General features: G+C 41.8%; 1 protein-coding gene across 2 annotated transcripts in view; it reads left to right on the top strand.

The window, feature by feature from the left end:
* The window catches only part of pcnx2 (pecanex 2), a 29054-nt gene that overhangs the window by 6300 nt on the left and 4990 nt on the right, over nt 1-17764 (top strand). The window contains exons 6-33 of one of the 2 annotated variants that reach the window (XM_027277762.1): nt 10-204; nt 856-1332; nt 1419-1596; nt 2161-2311; nt 2409-2551; nt 2735-2813; nt 2986-3121; nt 3978-4120; nt 4860-5013; nt 5251-5283; nt 5599-5770; nt 5874-5984; nt 6640-6731; nt 7063-7172; nt 7477-7585; nt 8098-8190; nt 8299-8449; nt 9275-9416; nt 9546-9723; nt 10201-10309; nt 10394-10523; nt 11274-11332; nt 11519-11734; nt 11816-12069; nt 14102-14335; nt 14617-14720; nt 15484-15628; nt 16345-16575. In XM_027277762.1, the coding sequence (XP_027133563.1) occupies nt 10-204; nt 856-1332; nt 1419-1596; nt 2161-2311; nt 2409-2551; nt 2735-2813; nt 2986-3121; nt 3978-4120; nt 4860-5013; nt 5251-5283; nt 5599-5770; nt 5874-5984; nt 6640-6731; nt 7063-7172; nt 7477-7585; nt 8098-8190; nt 8299-8449; nt 9275-9416; nt 9546-9723; nt 10201-10309; nt 10394-10523; nt 11274-11332; nt 11519-11734; nt 11816-12069; nt 14102-14335; nt 14617-14720; nt 15484-15628; nt 16345-16575 (4329 nt within the window). Of the gene's footprint in view, nt 1-9; nt 205-855; nt 1333-1418; nt 1615-2160; nt 2312-2408; nt 2552-2734; nt 2814-2985; nt 3122-3977; nt 4121-4859; nt 5014-5250; nt 5284-5598; nt 5771-5873; nt 5985-6639; nt 6732-7062; nt 7173-7476; nt 7586-8097; nt 8191-8298; nt 8450-9274; nt 9417-9545; nt 9724-10200; nt 10310-10393; nt 10524-11273; nt 11333-11518; nt 11735-11815; nt 12070-14101; nt 14336-14616; nt 14721-15483; nt 15629-16344; nt 16576-17764 lie in introns of both variants that reach the window. The other variant, XM_019258967.2, reaches the window with a different exon arrangement.

The following is a 17764-nucleotide window of genomic DNA, read 5'->3' as shown; positions in this document are numbered from 1 at the left end:
GTCTCTCAGGTTGAGCCAGTGGAAGAGACGTACTGTTCCGATGAGATCGAAGTGGTTCTGGTAGACAACTCTGGCCCCGGACCCGTGTTGGCACGCCTGGACGACAGCGACACAGTCAAGATCATCATCACCATGAGCTGCGACCCGCAGACTGCTGCTCAGCTGGAGGAGAGCGTCAAGCAGAGCCTTCTGGAGAACGCCCAGGTAAGAATCATTTTGGATTCAACATCCAGTTTTTCTGATTTATTCATGCTTTTAGTAGCAGGAAGGCTGTTGAATTATCTTTATTATTTATTACTTATTTTATTATACAGTCTGACAGTATCACATGTGTGTTCTGTATCAGCTTGTTATTGAAGCTATGTGACGTTTACATTGAGACAACTTTTTAAAACTTATGTTTCTATGTTCTATGGCTGAATCGTCCCGTCAGATGTAACACTTCTACATGTAAATGTCATGGCAGATATAAAATATTTGGTATCTTTTAAACCTTTGTGATTCCCACTACAAATCAAAATACATTTCTATGGACTTGAACAATGTCTGGCAGCACAGCGTGAGCTTGTAATAACTGATCCTCCAGCAGGTCAGTGAGGTTTAATAGACTTGAAATATGATCTATATTTTCTAATACGGGTGTTCTTCATCATTACTCCGAGTCGACGAGGGAATATAATGCACAGTGAGGTAGTCCTCACTCGTCGCCATGGATACAGTACAACAAATGCCAAACACTGTAGTAGTCTGCATCAAGTCTCTGTGAGCTCACGTGCAGACTTGATAAATGGTAGACAGTCTAGATACACCTGTCCTGATGTTTCTCTTCACGACATGTCTGTCTGTGTCTTAAAGGCTCAGAAGGATGCAGGAGAGTGTCACATCAAGATCCCCGTCATCACCTTCGACTCCCCCGAGGAGGAGAAGCAGGAGATGGAAGACGGAGAAGAGGCAACCGTCTTAGAGGACGACTCCACCCTGAAACACACAACGAGCCAAAGCGAAGAGTTTCACCTGTGCAGAGAAACAACCAGCTCTGAGTTCACCACGCTGGAGTGTCCAGATCCAGAGCAGGAACACGTTGGTCTGCAAATGACTAATGACAGCACGCCAAGCCCGCAGTTGACAAATGATAACAGCTCATCAGGTATCGATGTCCACTCCCACCCCGATGACACAGATCCTCTGGATCCTAATGTGGATTCACAAGGTTTCCTGCGTCTGCCGCCAGCTTTGGCTCGGTACGGGCCCGGGGGAAGGACTCACATCCGCGGGCTGAGCATGGACAGTGGGAAAGATGCCGTGTTGCTTTCTGGCCGCTCACATAACACAGTATGTTGGCTCTGTTTCTACTTCTGCATGTTTATTCGTCATCCATCTGTTCATGCCTACATAACAAACATTTGTCTCTTCATCAGACCACCATGACCAGTTCCAAGTCAGATCTAGAAGCGAAGGAGGGCCAAATTCCCAACGAATCCAACTTCTTGGAGTTTGTTTCCTTGTTGGGGTCTCTCAGTACCCGAGCGGGCGGTGCCAGCGCACAGGAAGACGACGGGCCAGAATGCAAAGAGGAAGCGGGAGCAGCAGAGGAAGGTGAATCTCAGCAAGAGGGTTTGTTCCTTTATCTCTGCCTCGTTGATGTTTTATAGGGTCGTGGTTAATGCAGATGTTTATACATAAGTGCATACATCAGTGCAATGTCAGCATTGGTTTATGAGCTGCAATAAATTCCTACTGTTGCTCTTAGTGCAAGCTTGTATCTCCATACTAATCTAATACAAAATAAAATATGGGGGTGAAGCCTTCCAGGCTTCTTGGATGCTAATGCTGGGCAGAAGGTCATTCAGTTTCTTGCTGTCTTTGGTCAAATGGGATAAATGGAGCAGCCAGCACAGCTACAGTACTGGCAGCTGGTGCGCTTGTGCCGTTTATTGTATTTTATATTCATATATGTTATTTTATTATATTATTGAAACTGTGATTAATCTAATTGAAAACACTGCAAACACAGCATCGCCTTATGAAGGTAAAATGGTGAGCTATCAGCAAATAGGTGAAAATGTACAGCAGACATGAAATGACATTAGCCTGTTCCATCATTTACATACAAATACTGTTAAATCACATTTGAAAGGTTTCCATTTGATCTGTCAACAGAGAATCTGAGCCCGGCTTCCAGACCAGATGAGACCATAACAGAGACCAACACGGAGAACAAACCTGAGAGACCCAAACCACCTACTAGTCTACCTACCGACTCACTTCAGGCTATACCACCCACACAAATCCCAATAGTGTCCCCAGACAGGTACACAAGACGCACACACATTTACAGTACTCATACACACTGATTTTATTTGACTTAGCATCCAGAATCTCCAGTTGATGGTTTTTCTTTTCTGCAGTCCACAGACAGACAGAGAGAAGGATCCAGACTATGATTCCCTGCCCTCACAAACCTCCCAGTCAGAGAGCTCCATGCTGCAGGTCATCTGCAGACCGGAGGCTACCAACAAAGAAGAGGCCTACACCTTCCATACTGTACACAGTAAGCATGTTTGTGCACCTTTGTGCTCGGATGGTCTGATAATATTTGGATCATTTCAACAGCTCAAAAATCTGATAGATAAAAATGACTTTTTTTCTGGAGCTTCTCCAAGATGTTTAGCTGTTCGGTTTAGTCTCAGATTTTAGATGTCAGTCATTGAAGAGTGTTTGTTTGTCTCACCAGGAGACAGACCTCGTAAGCTGTATGCGGAGAGAGCCCTCAACCTGCCGCTAGGAGCAGAGCTCATCACTGGCAACATGTGGTACCTCTATCAAATCTTTATTTCACCCTCAAATACATCTCCCTGCTTTGTCTACCTGCATGTTATCCTCAACTGCTTCATCTTGATTACCTTTCTCCACCGCCGCTGCCTGTGTAATCCCACATATTAATATCAGCCTGTTTTATGTGTGCGTGTGTGTTTTTTTTTTCAGTGACCTGCTGTCAACATCTTCGAACTCAGAGGGTCAGGACGGCATGGTGGGTGGTCACGCCGACTGCCCTTTTCAGCGACGCATCATCCCCGCACACAGGCTTCGACCGCGAAGGACGCACCCGGAGATCTTCCAGGTGTTCATCTACTTTCACCTTTTCTTTCTTGTTTTGCTGTTATTTATAGGTTTTTGACCACTAGTAGTGCTATTGAACCATGTTTTTTTCAGAGTGGGTCTCCATTTTTTCCATGATTTTCAGTTAACCCAATGGTTTCATGCTGTTTCACTGAGCGAAATTAACTATAGAGACCAAAACTGTTTTTTGTACCAGACTGTTTCTGCTGTGAAGTTGGACATTTTAACATGGGGACTTTAACATGGAGATTCAGTCATTCTGTAGCCAGCCTCAAGTGGACATTTGCAGTTTTTGGCACTTCCACATGGCAGACAAACACAGAAAAGTGTTTATAGATAACAACATTGTCAATACAGCTTTAAAAAAAATTCATTCAGGTAAATGTTTTGATTTCGTTTTTGCATTTCTGCTGGTTAACATCACAGAGTTGACTGGCAGAGTTTTGTCACGAGTCCCCAGAGGGTGACATAAATGATAATCAACCAACTGGTAAATCAGATTAGTTGTGTGTCAGAGAAAAATATGAGACATTCTTTTTAGCTTGAAGCAGTGACAAAATGATCAGTCCTGAATTAGTGTACATCGCTCCCCCAGCAGGGGCGACATAAGCTGCCAGGATCTGTTGTCTAAGCTGAAACAACACAGACTCGCTGCTGAATCATTAATGCACCGCTTGGTGTGTGTGAACTTGTGTTGACACTGTGAAAAAGATGTTGTTATGGGGGGACTTAAAAGGATCCTGACTGGGTTTTGAATTACCCTACACGGGAAATCACATTTTCATCAAACATTCTTGTTTCTTGTAATATTTGCAGTTTAACTCACGTCGATACAAATGATTTGTGTTTGTGTGCAGGAAGAGGACTCTTTGGATGAGTCGTCAGAGACTTCCACTCAGGAAAAACCGACCAGGAAGATTTATTACAAACTCAAACTTTTTCCTGGGAAGTGGATCAACATTTTATACGACCGACTCACCTTGCTTGCCCTTCTGGACAGGTAATACACATCAAACCTGTCTGCTAACTCTTCTAGACACATTACTCAGCTTTTATGATTTCACGATTCTCCTCCAACAAGCTGATTTCACCCACAAGGATCAATCACTGGATGCTTGAAAAACCTTCAGTACATCTTCTGATCATCTCTTCCATCAACAACAACATTGTTGTTGTTTGTCTGGTGTGATCAGTCAATATCGCGTCTGTGCAGCAATTCAACCCTGATAATGTCTGTCTGTTTAATTACAACAGCACATAAGCATCCACTTACAAAGACATAGATTTAGTTTAGACAGGTTTATTGCATATTGTGGATGAACCAAGATGATGTGCTGTAGGAGGGACGTAGGATAGAGGGAAGGGAGTGCAGGATGAAAGGAGAAAGCAGCGTCCTAAACTGATGGAGAGGCGAGGCAGGAGGGAATTGAGACTTTAAGTTGTGGAGCTGTCTCTTCGTCTCTCCAGGATTAGAGCCCCTGTGGTTCCTGTATTTGAACAAAAGACATACAGGAGAGAGGTGAAATAGGGGTTTGGTTGGATGTGAAGCTGAGTCAAAGAGGGAGTGAATGGATAAGGTGTGCTTACGTACTTTAAGTAAGGAAATATTCAAGGCGTGGCCTTTGTTACTGAACCATTTAATTTTGTGCAGCAATGACTCATGATCTGGGATATACTGTAAGATACCGAACGCACTACTGTTACGTATAAATGCATTTGTTTGCGCTGCTTTTGTACAGAAACCAAGAAGTTCTGGAGAATCTAGTCGCAGTCTTCATGGCCTTCCTAGTTTCCTTCCTGGGTTTCGTGCTTCTCAACCACGGCTGCTTCAAAGACTTCTGGGTCTTTCAGTTCTGCCTGGTCATCGCCAGCTGCCAGTATTCTTTACTCAAGGTAAAAAAACAAACACAAAATATCAGTGGAAAGTAGAGGACAGTTCCTAAACTTCCTCTGAAGTGTGTTGTCATCGCGGCACCGCGTGTGTGTAGGTGAAATGTGCGTGACCTCACGCTTGACAGTTCCTGTTTGTATCTGCTTACTTCCTCTGCGTTGACTAAGTCACAATACTGTTTTCACATGTTCTCATGTTTACTCAGAAATCATGACTTAATCTGTTTTTTTGTTTTTCAGAGTGTTCAACCAGATGCAGCTTCACCAACACACGTGAGTTTTATTTCATCACCGAGCCTGAGAGGAAAAGAAGACCGCTGTTCCTCTTTACTGCTATCGTTAGGCATATGATGTCATTAATTTGATAGTTCCCTTTTCCAAATTAATCGTCTTGCTGTGTTTTGACTGTTCTGTAATGTAGCTCCAGAGGATACGGCCTCTTTGGAGCTCTCTTAGTTGTGTCATGATACTGTGAACACATACAGGTGCATTCGGATCAGATGTTTGTATTATGTTACAGTTGATAACATATTGAATTGCTGTGTTTGTGAATGACCTGTGTGAGTGTGTGTGTGTGTGTCTCTCCAGGGTCACAACCAGCTGGTGGCCTACAGCCGAGCGGCTTACTTCTGCATCTTCTGTGCTCTGATCTGGGTGCTGGAGCAGCTGCTGAGGATGAAGGACCTGCCCGTCTCCACCCTGTATGGAGTCACCATCGCCTGCCACGATGCGCTGCACTTTATACGAGACCTGCTTGTGGGTAGGGATAAATGACAGCTGCTGCATTTTTTTTACCATTTCAAATAATAATTTGTCCTTTGGAGATACTAACAAATGTGTTTTTGTTTTAAATGTGAAAACAGGTTTTACATACTGCTTCCCCATCACCTTCCTGGTCGGCCTTTTCCCTCAGATCAACACTTTCACCATCTACGTGCTGGAGCAGATTGACATGCATCTTTTCGGAGGGACAGGTTGGCAATGCTTGTGTTCATGAATTCAAATTTTACATGGATGTGGATTTAAGTTTTCAGTTTGTATTGTAAAGTGTTGTTTCTGGATGCATCTTTATGGCTCTGGTTTGATGCCAGTGTGTGTAATCTAAATTTTAAATTGAAATATTCACGACAAAAACATCTTTAATTATTCATTATTAGAGTTTAACATTTAAAAATCTCAGCTAACCTGCTTCATCAGGACCATGTAGGTGTAGTTTGATCATATTTGGTTAACTATGACCAACCAGCTATCATCAGGTATTGATTCAAATGTTGCTAAATTCTGATTGGTGCAACTGAGTGTCATGAGAAGAACTAAAAACTAGAAATCTCTCATTTGAAACGTCTTAAACTGTTCTTACTTTGGCAGAAAAATTAAAAGGTGAATTTTCTTTTCGTTTTGAACTATATTGTAGAAATGTATTTATTTTTTGTTATAAAGCAGGTCTAGGAGCTACATAAATCATATGAATAAATGATATTGTCATAAAGTATCAGAAAGCTCAATCCATGGAGAAATTCACACAAAATACCAAATATACCTTCCTCTTCAGTCCACACTTAGCTTTGTTTCTCATTGTTAAATATTAATGAATGTGTCTTCATCCTCACTCTAATTTGTGCGTCTCAGCTGCTACGAGTCTCATCTCTGCGATCTACAGCATCCTACGCAGTCTGATCACTCTGTCTCTGCTCTACGGTTTCTGCTTCGGAGCTCTCAAGGTACAAATTCGATAGATGTAAAACAAAGCTTAGGTAGATGACATCACCCCTTCTCCTCTTCTCTTTCTTCCCTCAGTGTTTTGTGCTCATGGTCGACCTCCTGATTATAGGAATAGAAGAAGATGTGGTGCTCGGTTATAAATAGCGTGCAGCAGAGGCAGTTTCACTAAGTAGAGCTGCAGCAGAATCCAAAGTGTTGCTAGTCATCATTTAAAATCTTAGACAAGATTGCAGCTGTGGCAAGAAGCTTTCAAACCAACTAAAAGCAGACAGGTTTTTTAAAGGTACGCGATGGTTTGATTCACACTGGTGTGCCTGTGTGTGGTTACAGGAGCCGTGGGACGAGCAGCACACCCCAGCTCTGTTCTCTGGTTTCTGTGGCCTTTTGGTGGTTTTCTCCTACCACCTCAGCCGACAGAGCAGCGACCCCTCTGTACTGCTGTGAGTATCAGTGCGAATATGTGTGTGTACGCTTGCACAGACACACTTAATTCTCTGCAGTAGTTTCTAAATCAAAGATTAGAGAGGTGCATTCATCGACGTGAGGAATGTATGTCTGTAATTACTCTATTTCAGATAGAAAACTTTATTATTTGTTGCATAATTTTCACACAAGGGGAAAATAATCTTCATTAAGAGGTCAAGAGGTTTCATTTCAAGCTGAATACACGTAATTTCAGTTGCTTTAGGGTTTGTAGTCTTGTAAAATGTCTCTCTTGTCCTGTACAACCATTTTTATTTACAGATCTCTAATCAAGTCGAAGATAATGCCTGCTTTGGTGGAGAGTGAAGAAGAGGAGGAGGAAGACTCAGACAGTAAAGACCCACTGCCAGAGAAACTGCAGAGCTCCATGGTGACTTAAGACGATTATATTAAAAATGAAAACGTTTGTTGTTTGATCAATAATGTTGTTAGTGGGACGGGATGAGTAATGGTTCAGATTAAGCATAAAAACGCTTTTCTGGTGTCGATTTGCTCTCAACATTAATCGATAGCCATATTATCTCATGGCAGCTCACATTAATTACCATCAGGACGTCAATACTCATTAACACTTTGCACCTGAGTTGTGTAATTCATACACGCCGCATGTTAGAGTCTTAAACTCAAAGATAATAAAACGATGTTTGCTGTCGATCATCATGCGCGATTACAGGGAATTATGCAAACACCTACGCCTTTCGTAGTATTAATGGGGGGATTGTGAAGCTCCTAACTCGTCTCAGGCTGCTGCGTCTTTGATCTCTTAAAAACTGAAGGAGCGATTAGACAGAAATAATCACAGGCCTAAATGAGTCAGACAAACAAACGTGTTTCCGTTCACTGTGGATTATTAATGTTTACCCTCCGCCTTGTGCTCTGCAGAAGGAGATTCTGCTGTCGGATGTAGTCGTGTGCTCTGTCGCCTACATCCTAACCTTTGCCATCACTGCAAGTACTGTGTTTCTGTCTCTCAAGGTGAGTTTAATTATTTCCTCTTTCTCTATGCTGCCTTTTACTTTTCATCACACTTTGCAGGAACAGTAACTCAGCTGCTTCTTTTATTATATACCAACACATCTCCAGCCCTTTGTGACCATCGTGCTGTACGCTCTCGCGGGTACGGTTGGGTTTGTAACCCACTACCTGATCCCTCAGCTGAGGAAGCATCACCCTTGGTTGTGGATCTCGCATCCAGTCCTGAAGACCAAAGAGTACCACCAATTTGAGCCCAGAGGTTAGCATACCTGCTATATATATATATATATATATATGTAATTTATATATATATATATATAGATATATAATTGATATAATATAATAGATATATATATATATATATATACATATATAAGAGTTGTCCCCGTGATATTAAACATGTAAATCCCTGGATCAGCATGAAAATGATCAGAGAGGACACACAAATGGCCAAGGCCGTACAGTCTGTAAATGTGATATTTGGATAATAGAGATTTAGATGCATGCAGTAATCGTCCACATCGTGATAGGGACAGTAACACTGACCCCCCATTGGTCTGTCATGTGTAATACACAGGTTTTGACGTTAGGAAGACATGCAAAATAAATAAATCAATAATTCTCTTCAACAAGCTTGTTTTGAAGTAGAAAGTACAGATATCTGTGTAAAAATGTCTGGGGTAAAAGTGAAAAGCTCTAAAGTAAATGACCTGATACCTAAAAAAGTATTTATACTACATTTCACTTCTCATCTCTGTCACCAACCTGGAATTCAGAAGCTGACTAAACTGTTAATCTGTGGTACGTCACTCAGCCAATCAAAGGAGAGGCTCATTAATATTAATGAGGCAATAAAACATTCAAATTCTTGCTTGAGAGAGGAGGTGTAGAACTAGATCAAGATGTTTTTTTGTACTTAAAACTGGAAACTTCAACAGAAATAAATAGGATGAGGATTTCCTTTTCTCAAAATTTCCTTCTTGGCATCAGTATTATGATATAACAATGTGACTTCCCTTACTGAATAATGATTAAATAATCCAAACCTGTTTGTGTTATTCGGTTATAATTGCTTCTCTTACAGAGGACGCTGTGCTGATGTGGTTTGAGCGTCTGTACGTGGGGCTCCTGTGCTTCGAGAAGTACGTGGTGTACCCCGCCATCGTGCTGAGCGCGCTCACTAATGACGGCTTCGCCCTCAGTCACCGCAAGAAGCTGGGAATCCAGTGAGTGGAGCCACAGCCACACAGCGACACATCTAGCCATGCATCATTCTAGATATCTGTCCATCAGAGCGTTGTGTGGTGAACCAGCGGCTGAACCTGTCATCTCGACTCTTTTGTCTGTGCCTCCAGCTGTGATGTTCTCCTGACGACGGTCGCCGGCTTGAAACTCCTGCGCTCATCCTTCTGCGACCCCAGTTTCCAGTTCCTCACTCTGCTCTTCACGCTCGTCTTTTTCCACTTCGACTGCCCGCACGCCTCCGAGAGCTTCCTGCTGGACTTCTTCATCATGTCTATTGTCTTCCACAAGGTGAGATGATATCTGGAGACTGTGTGTGTGTGTGTGTGAGAGAAAGAGAGAGCTAATGTGCTGTGCATGGGAATACATTGGTGTGTAGTCTGATAGAAAGCTTGTCTCAAAGATAGACACGCGGTTATCTCTGACACACCCGATGATAAATGGATGCAGACGCACTCAGAAATAGAAACAGAGAGAGATAAAGACATGAGGGCAAACATGGCAGCAGACAGACACTGCAGAATTTTACACCCAAAGGTCAGTTTCATCATAGAGAGGTAATACTCTTTACTGAAATACTGAAAACAGTTTTTGTAATGTGTTCTGTGGCTCTGCAGGAGTTTTGTCAAGTCGGAGAAATGAAATGATAGAAATGATGTTACATGATGTTTTGTTTGTATCCGCCACTTCTTAACATTCATAGTGATGTGGAGGATTGAATTTCTCTTCTGTTTCAAAGGTTGTCTGACTCCCTGTGCGTTGTTTTAGATGCGGGAGCTGTTGCTGAAGCTCCATTTCATCCTGGTTTACATCGCACCCTGGCAGATCGCCTGGGGCAGCGCTTTCCATGCCTTCGCTCAGCCGTTCGCAGTGCCTCGTATCCTTTCTCGGAGTGTGTCTTTGTATGTGTGTGTGTGTAGATCATTACCTGCTGTTCTTTTCTTGACTGGTGTGTGTCCAGACTCAGCAATGCTGCTGCTCCAGACGCTGCTCACCACCGTCTTCTACACCCCGCTGGCTCCCTTTCTGGGCAGTGCCATCTTCATTTCCTCATATCCGAGGCCCATCAAGTTCTGGGAGCGAAACTACAAGTAAGGCAATGAGTTCACCGCATTAACAAGTACTGTGATCCAGCATGAGGCAGCTGTTAAACTGTTAAAAACACATCAGTGTTGACATGTTACTCCATTACTATGAACATGAATCCTAGTTTATTTTGAGTCAATCTCACATTCAACGTCTCACTGCAGTAAAAACTCACTAAAGCACCAAATTAGTGGATAGACATCCTCCTCCTCCTCCTCCTCCTCACTCTTACACAACATAACCCTCCTGTTCCCTCTTACTTATTGATGCAAGAGACTGTTTGTACTTCAGTCCGCTGAAAGCACTCCAAAAATACTCCTGCAGCTTTGTCATGCAAACTTCAGGGATCCGACACGAAGCAGCCCGCGATTATGTCTAGACGGCTCGAATGAAACAGTGTCATCGTCTTGCTGGGGTCAGATGTTGACGTTTTTAGGCCGCAGTTGTCAATGTGAACGGCAAGACGACATGATATAAGAAAAGAAAAGGGACAACGGACAACAGTCTAGTCTTAAAATATTTAATTTCGAATGTGTCACACCCTGTGGAGGAGAAATTTCAAGCTGTCTGTATCAGCAATTTTTTAACCCGTCCTGCAGGCCAATTTAAAAACTGTTTCGATTGACTGACACAAATTGATGTGTAAGCTTTTGTCCCATAAACTGCAACATTTTATTCACCCTGTTTTACAAGACAAACTCTTGGGGGCACCAGCATAAATGGTACGTTACATATGTTTTTGTTGTCCCTCGCAGCACAAAGCGCATCGACAACTCTAACAGCAGACTGGTGTCCCAAGTGGACAAGGAGACAGGTGAGTTTTGACTCGTTTTTTTTAAAGGACCTTTGTCCTCTCGAGGAGTTGTAGCATAAATGATTGGATATATTGAATACCTTCACTCTGTCTGTAAGAGAAGCAAGCAGCCAAACTTCGTCTTCGTCTATTCTTGACACCATCTATCCATCTGACTGCATGTTTTCCTGCTATCTTCTCTCTCAGGTTGTGATGATAGCAACCTTAACTCCATTTTTTACGAGTACCTGACTCGCTCGCTGCAGCATTCACTTTGTGGCGACCTTATGCTGGGCCGATGGGGCAACTACAGCGCCGGAGACTGTTTCATTCTGGCTTCTGACTACCTCAACGCCCTGGTCCACCTCATCGAGATCGGCAACGGTTTGGTCACTTTCCAGCTGAGGGGTCTGGAGTTCAGAGGTACGGTTTTGATCACCTACTCTACACGCCTCTCTCTGAATGAACGACAGGCTTACCTGCTCTTTGACCTCCGTCTCTCAGGTACATACTGCCAGCAGCGAGAGGTGGAGGCCATCACAGAGGGTGTGGAGGAAGATGATGCGTGCTGCTGCTGCGAGCCGGGTCACTTGCCCCACATGCTGTCATGCAATGCTGCCTTCAACTTGCGCTGGCTGGCTTGGGAGGTTATGGCCACAAAGTACCTGCTGGAGGGTTACAGCATCAGTGAGAACAACGCTGCCACGATGCTACAGGTGTACGATCTACGAAAGCTACTCATTACCTATTACCTGAAGGTATGTTTCATACTACTGTGGCTGTTTATGTATGCTTTTTTTTTAGTTTTGCACAATATATACGATTCATTGTGTCTCTATCATCTACATTCAACATACGCTGCAGAAAAAGAAAATTTATACAGATCGATGTGTTGACGCCAAGGAAAAATAAATATAGATGGATAGATTGTTTGATCTCATCCTCTTGGTTCAAACCTCAAGGGAGAGAGTCTGAAGATATGAAAAACTTTTCTCTTTGTGACTCTTCTTATTTAAATCACATCCTCTTCTCTGGGATCTAATGTGCTCAATGCCAATGTATCTGAGAGAGGCAACTTGGTGATTTGCCTTGAAATACACTGCCACGGAGCTTCGCTGCCACTGTGTTTTTTTAATATAGCACCTTTCATGCAAACATTCAACCCAAAGTTCCCAAAGTCAGTTGAATCTAGCAATAAAGTTTGGCCATACAATTTTGAAATGGTAATAAATAAAAAGCCAATGAGAAGAAAAAAGAAAAATAAGTTTAAGAACAGCTGCATAGATATCGAGGACCAATTCAGTAAACATAAAAACTACAATAATAAAACCAATAAAATGTTAAAAGTAAATTAAAATCAGATGAATAAACGCAGGGGATTAAAAAAGTATCAGAGACTTTTAAAAAGTGTCTGAGCTTCTAGTTACAACTAGTCCAGCTGCAGATGAACTGAGGGACCTGCGAGGAACATGCAGCATATCTGAAAGATAGGTTGGTTTAAAAACTAATTTGAGGTTCGAGGCACTTTAATACGAGCTCAGATCAATCGTTACATGTTTTCTTACTACTTCTTTTACAGGTAGTTTATGCCATGTGTCATGTTTAGACTCTCTCCTTGGAGCGCAAGACAGTTCCCTATTAGATTTGCTTGTCCAGATATGAGGCGTCTTGACCATGACAAATGTCCTACAGGTCATAGGTTGCATGGTTCACTTTAAGGCTGCATCTTATATTAAAATAGAAAAACATTGTAGCACAATAGTTCAGCCTCGAGGTGAATTGTTTTTTCTGTGTCAGCCTGACACAGGAATTATCTGACCGTGGCAAAGTTTCTGATGATAAAACAACGCTTTGGTGAAGTTTCTGTTGAGGTAAAGAAATCTAAAGTAACTCCCAGGTTTTTGACCTGGTCCTTCATGTGAAACTCTAGGGACTGAAGATGCTCAAACAGAGGGTCTCTCTAAATATTATGACTTCAGTTTTATCCTGATTGAGCTGAAGAAGCAGCTCCTGCGCTCAGCTACCCTGATTTTAAGTGCACTTTATGTCAGTTTTCATGACTAAAACAGATACTGTGATCTCAACATATGCATGAGAAGAAGGTGATATTTTACTTGTGATATAGCTCAACTTAATTTTCTTATTTAAAGCAACTCGAGGCCAGACTGTACTGTGAATGTACTCCACTCTTCTCAGCCTAGATCAAAGAATGGGACTGAATTTAGCTCATTTGGAGGTGAAGAAACATCTTTTGTTTTGTGGTTTTAAGTGTAGATATCAAGACACATTTTCACACCGAAACTAAAGGACAGCAGGTGATCACTCAGTCCAGAGAAACCTGGAGAAAACTTTCTTCAGTTTACTCTGATTTTAAGCATGTCCAAACAGCCGAGCGACCTGTATGTGATCTGCTGAGATTCTTTAACCTCTTTTCTGTACGTTTCATTTATTTATTATACTGATATCAAGAGTCATTGGTATGGAAATGTACCTAGTGCAGCTTTAATAATGCATCAACCTTTGACCCATTCGATCACCCTTTTCTTTAGTGGGCTAAACTTTGAATAATCCACTTGTCCCAACAGACTCTTAAAGATTTTCCAGCCAAAAGGTTAAACAGTGTGATTGGCACATAAATAATCTTATGCATTAATCATATTTACAAATGGCAGCACGCCAATAGTGACTCAGTCTTTTCTCTTCTGCTGTCTTTTGTGTTTAGTATTTTGCTGTCGTGTACTGATCTTTCCCTCTCTCTTCTTCCCTCCCTTCCTCCCCCTCTCCTCTCAGAGTATCATCTACTACCTGATCCACTCCCCCAAACTGTCCACGTGGCTCAAGGATGCCACCGTCCAGGAGGCGCTGCAGTCCTACACTAAGTGGCACCACATCGAGCGCGACCCTCAGGTCTTCAGTGTGAAGATCGATGAAGACTACGTGCACTGCCTGCAGGGGGTGACGCGTGCCAGCTTCTGCAACGTCTACCTGGAGTGGATCCAGTACTGTGCTGGGAAGATGGAGACGGTACCTCACTTAAAGATGACGTCAGACCCCAACAGTTACCAACAGTCCAAAGCCTAAAATGCTCAGTCGACTGTCGTGATGATAGTCGTGATCTTCTTTTGTTACTTAAATAATTAATCTGGCTGCATTACAGTGAAAATTAAACTGCAGTTAAAGTTGTAAATCGTCACACAGCTAATCCTTTTCTCATGACAGCACCACACTTTATCAGCAGAAATGCGTAGTGAATTTGTCCTATAAGCCAGTCTCTTCATGTTTGTTCTGTTTGTGTTCATTTCCAGCCTGTGGACAGTGATGAAGACTCTCCTTTGGTGACTCTGTGTTACGCCCTCTCCGTCCTGGGGAGGAGATCTCTTGGCACGGCATCACACAACATGTCCAACAGGTAAACCTGAATTGAATTGTGTGGGAAGATCATGAAGCTCTTAAACCCTGGTATATAGTGTGAGTACAGAAGAGTCATAGAAAAGTATCTAGCTGGAGTTTAAGCTTAAAATGGAATAACATTTTGTATCATATATTCTTCCCAAAGATAAGATGTGTTTTTTTTTCTGCAGTTTTTTTGGATTTCTAACTTCCCATTTTATGTAGTGTGTTTGCAATTTTTTTTCAATTTATTTATTTCGTGTTTTTTTGTTACATGTAAGTTTTTATACAGCAGTCTTCTTCTTCTGGAGACAACAGACTCTGAGACAAATTAATGATTTTGGCATTCATAGAAACAATGACTTAACTTAACAAGAATTTATTGAATAACTAATTAATGAAAGCACCCAAACAACAATTCACCAATTCACACAGTTAATTCATCTAAAACTATAGTAAGTTAACATAAAGGTTTTTTTCTGTGTTCAGAAGAAAATGTTTGGTTTCATGTTATTTATACGTAAGACTGACTTTCCTGGTTGCAAAGTGTTAAAATAATATTAAGGGTGAGCAGTAGCTGCAGATATGTACCTGCAGTTTGACAGATACACCAGGAGGGGGCGATAACGGCTTAATTTTTAACCACACACATTGTCCAAACAGATTTCTGCTCATGACTTTGTTTATATTCTAAAAATATTTATAAGTTTCATAACCTCCTCTCTCTCTCTCTCTCTCTCTCTCTATCTCTCACCCACAAACCCTTGCTCTCCATCACAAAGTCTGGAGTCCTTTCTGTACGGTTTCAACACTCTGTTTAAAGGCGACTTCCGCATCGCCACCAAGGACGAGTGGGTTTTTGCTGACCTGGACCTCCTGCAGAAGGTGGTGGCTCCTGCAGTCAGAATGAGTCTCAAACTGCATCAGGTAAAGTGTGCTTTGTGATTTAAATCCAACCTTTTTGTTTTTAAACTCTACTCTTCTTTAAATAGACACATTAAAATACATTTATGCATCATTTAAAGTTTCTTAAAATATCAATGACCATTTCTCATCCCCGGAGCAGTGGTGGAAAGTAACACTACATTCATTAAAGTACTAAAGTACAGAAGTGCAACTTTGAGTTTACTTAAACTTTACTTGTCATTTTATGAAACTTTACAATTCAAAAGGCAAATATTGCACTTTTTTATGTCACTGCATTTACTTGCTAATTTTGGTTACAAGCAATTATGAGCAACATCGAGATTGAAATGACAAATACATTTGTTGATTCTATACATAATTAATTAATACATGATGTATTATTATAGAAGAATACATTAAAGGTCCAGCGTGTAAGATTAAGGGGGCTCTATATACGATATTTACGTAATTTGCATAACTTTTATTAGTATGTAATCACCAAAAAATAAGAATCATTAAGTTTTTGTAACCCTAATTGCGTCTACTGTAGATTCTCCTTCACATCAGGCAGGACAGGGTGAGATAAGAGGGTTGTAATCAACAAACAAAATCCTACATACCTGTCCTTTAACGCATCAATTATTATAACCTAATAATATAATATCAGAGTACTTCTTCCACCTGATCACTTCTTCAGTGTGATCATATCCTCCATCATGCCGTCCCTGCTGTTTCAGGATCACTTCACCTGTCTGGAGGAGACCGAGGAGGCATCTATTTTGTACGAAGCCATCACAAACTACCGGAGCAGCCTGGTCATCTGCCACGAGAGTGACCCCGCCTGGCGTAAGGCTGTGCTGTCCAGCCGCGACACTCTGCTCACGCTGAGACACATGATCGATGACGGCACGGACGAGTACAAGATCATCATGCTGTACAAACGCCACCTCAGCTTCAAGGTCATCAAGGTGAGAGGGCTGAGGGTGGGAAAAAAAGTGATTGTATGTGTGAGAAAAAATGTCTGTCTGTCAGGTTTGTAGTGAGCATGACAAACCTCCTGCCTGTACCAACCTGGACAAGGCCCTCATATTAAAATGTCCAACTTCAAAGCATTGACATAATATAACATAATGTCCCTAACCCTTTTGTCCCTATAGCTTATTTCCCCGTTCATGACAACTGTGCTGAGGCTGAATTTTTATATAACTTGCCGTTCAGACTATATAAAGGCTTAAAGTTATGCAGGATTAAGAACATGGTTGATCCACAGGTTGCTTGTTTGAGCACCCAGGTCTCATTCAGTTCGCCTCAGGGCAACTCATGCTCTCCCATCTTTGCCCATTTTCATTTCAGAAGCAGTCAGAGTCACCACACTTTGAGCTTCACACAGATACGACATCCTTATTTATACAGTCTATGGTCTGAACAGTGCCTGAGTTCCAGCACAAGAACTAAATGAATGCAAAGCAGTGTCATTTTAAAAGTGCAAATTAAGAATTTCTTAACATTAAAAGTAAACTTGAGTTAAGTTGATCAATATTTTTTGACCCTGCAGTTACTTTAAGTGCTCATATATCCACTTAACTCTTCGTCATCAGAGCATGACGTTAAAGGAATAGTTCAACGTGCACTTAATTGCACTCAGAGAGTTAAGATGATCAATACTGCTCATCTGTCTGACGCTGCTTTCCAAACAAGCAGCCACACAGACTGGAAACAGCCAGCCTGGCTCTGTCCACAGTTTAAACTTAAATGAGATTTAATGCGTTAATTAGTGTTAGGAGGTTGGACGGAGCTAGGCTAGCTGTTTCCCCTTTGTTTCCACTCTTTATGCTAAACTAAGCTGACCGCCTGCTTAGTTGTAGCTTTATATTTATCCTAAAGAGTGGTGTCCATCTTCTCATCTAACTCTCGGCAAGAGAAACAAATAAGTTCATTTCCCAGAAACTTTTCCTTTTAAATGTGCAGCTACAGAAAGAGGAGGCAATTTGCTTAGCTTATCATAAAGACTGGAAATGTTCTCATCTAACTCTCAGTAAGGGGAAAAAACTAAAAATGTCAAACTATTCCTTCAAGTGAAGCTTTTATCAGCGACTACGTTTTCCGTGTGTGGATTTTAAATACGCTTGTTTTTTGACTCTGCAATTACTTTGTTAA

This window comes from Larimichthys crocea, chromosome III (genome assembly GCF_000972845.2).
Source record: "Larimichthys crocea isolate SSNF chromosome III, L_crocea_2.0, whole genome shotgun sequence".
NCBI lineage: Eukaryota > Metazoa > Chordata > Actinopteri > Sciaenidae > Larimichthys > Larimichthys crocea.
The sequence above is the reverse complement of the archived record's forward strand: the minus strand, read 5'-3'. Positions and strand labels throughout refer to the sequence as shown.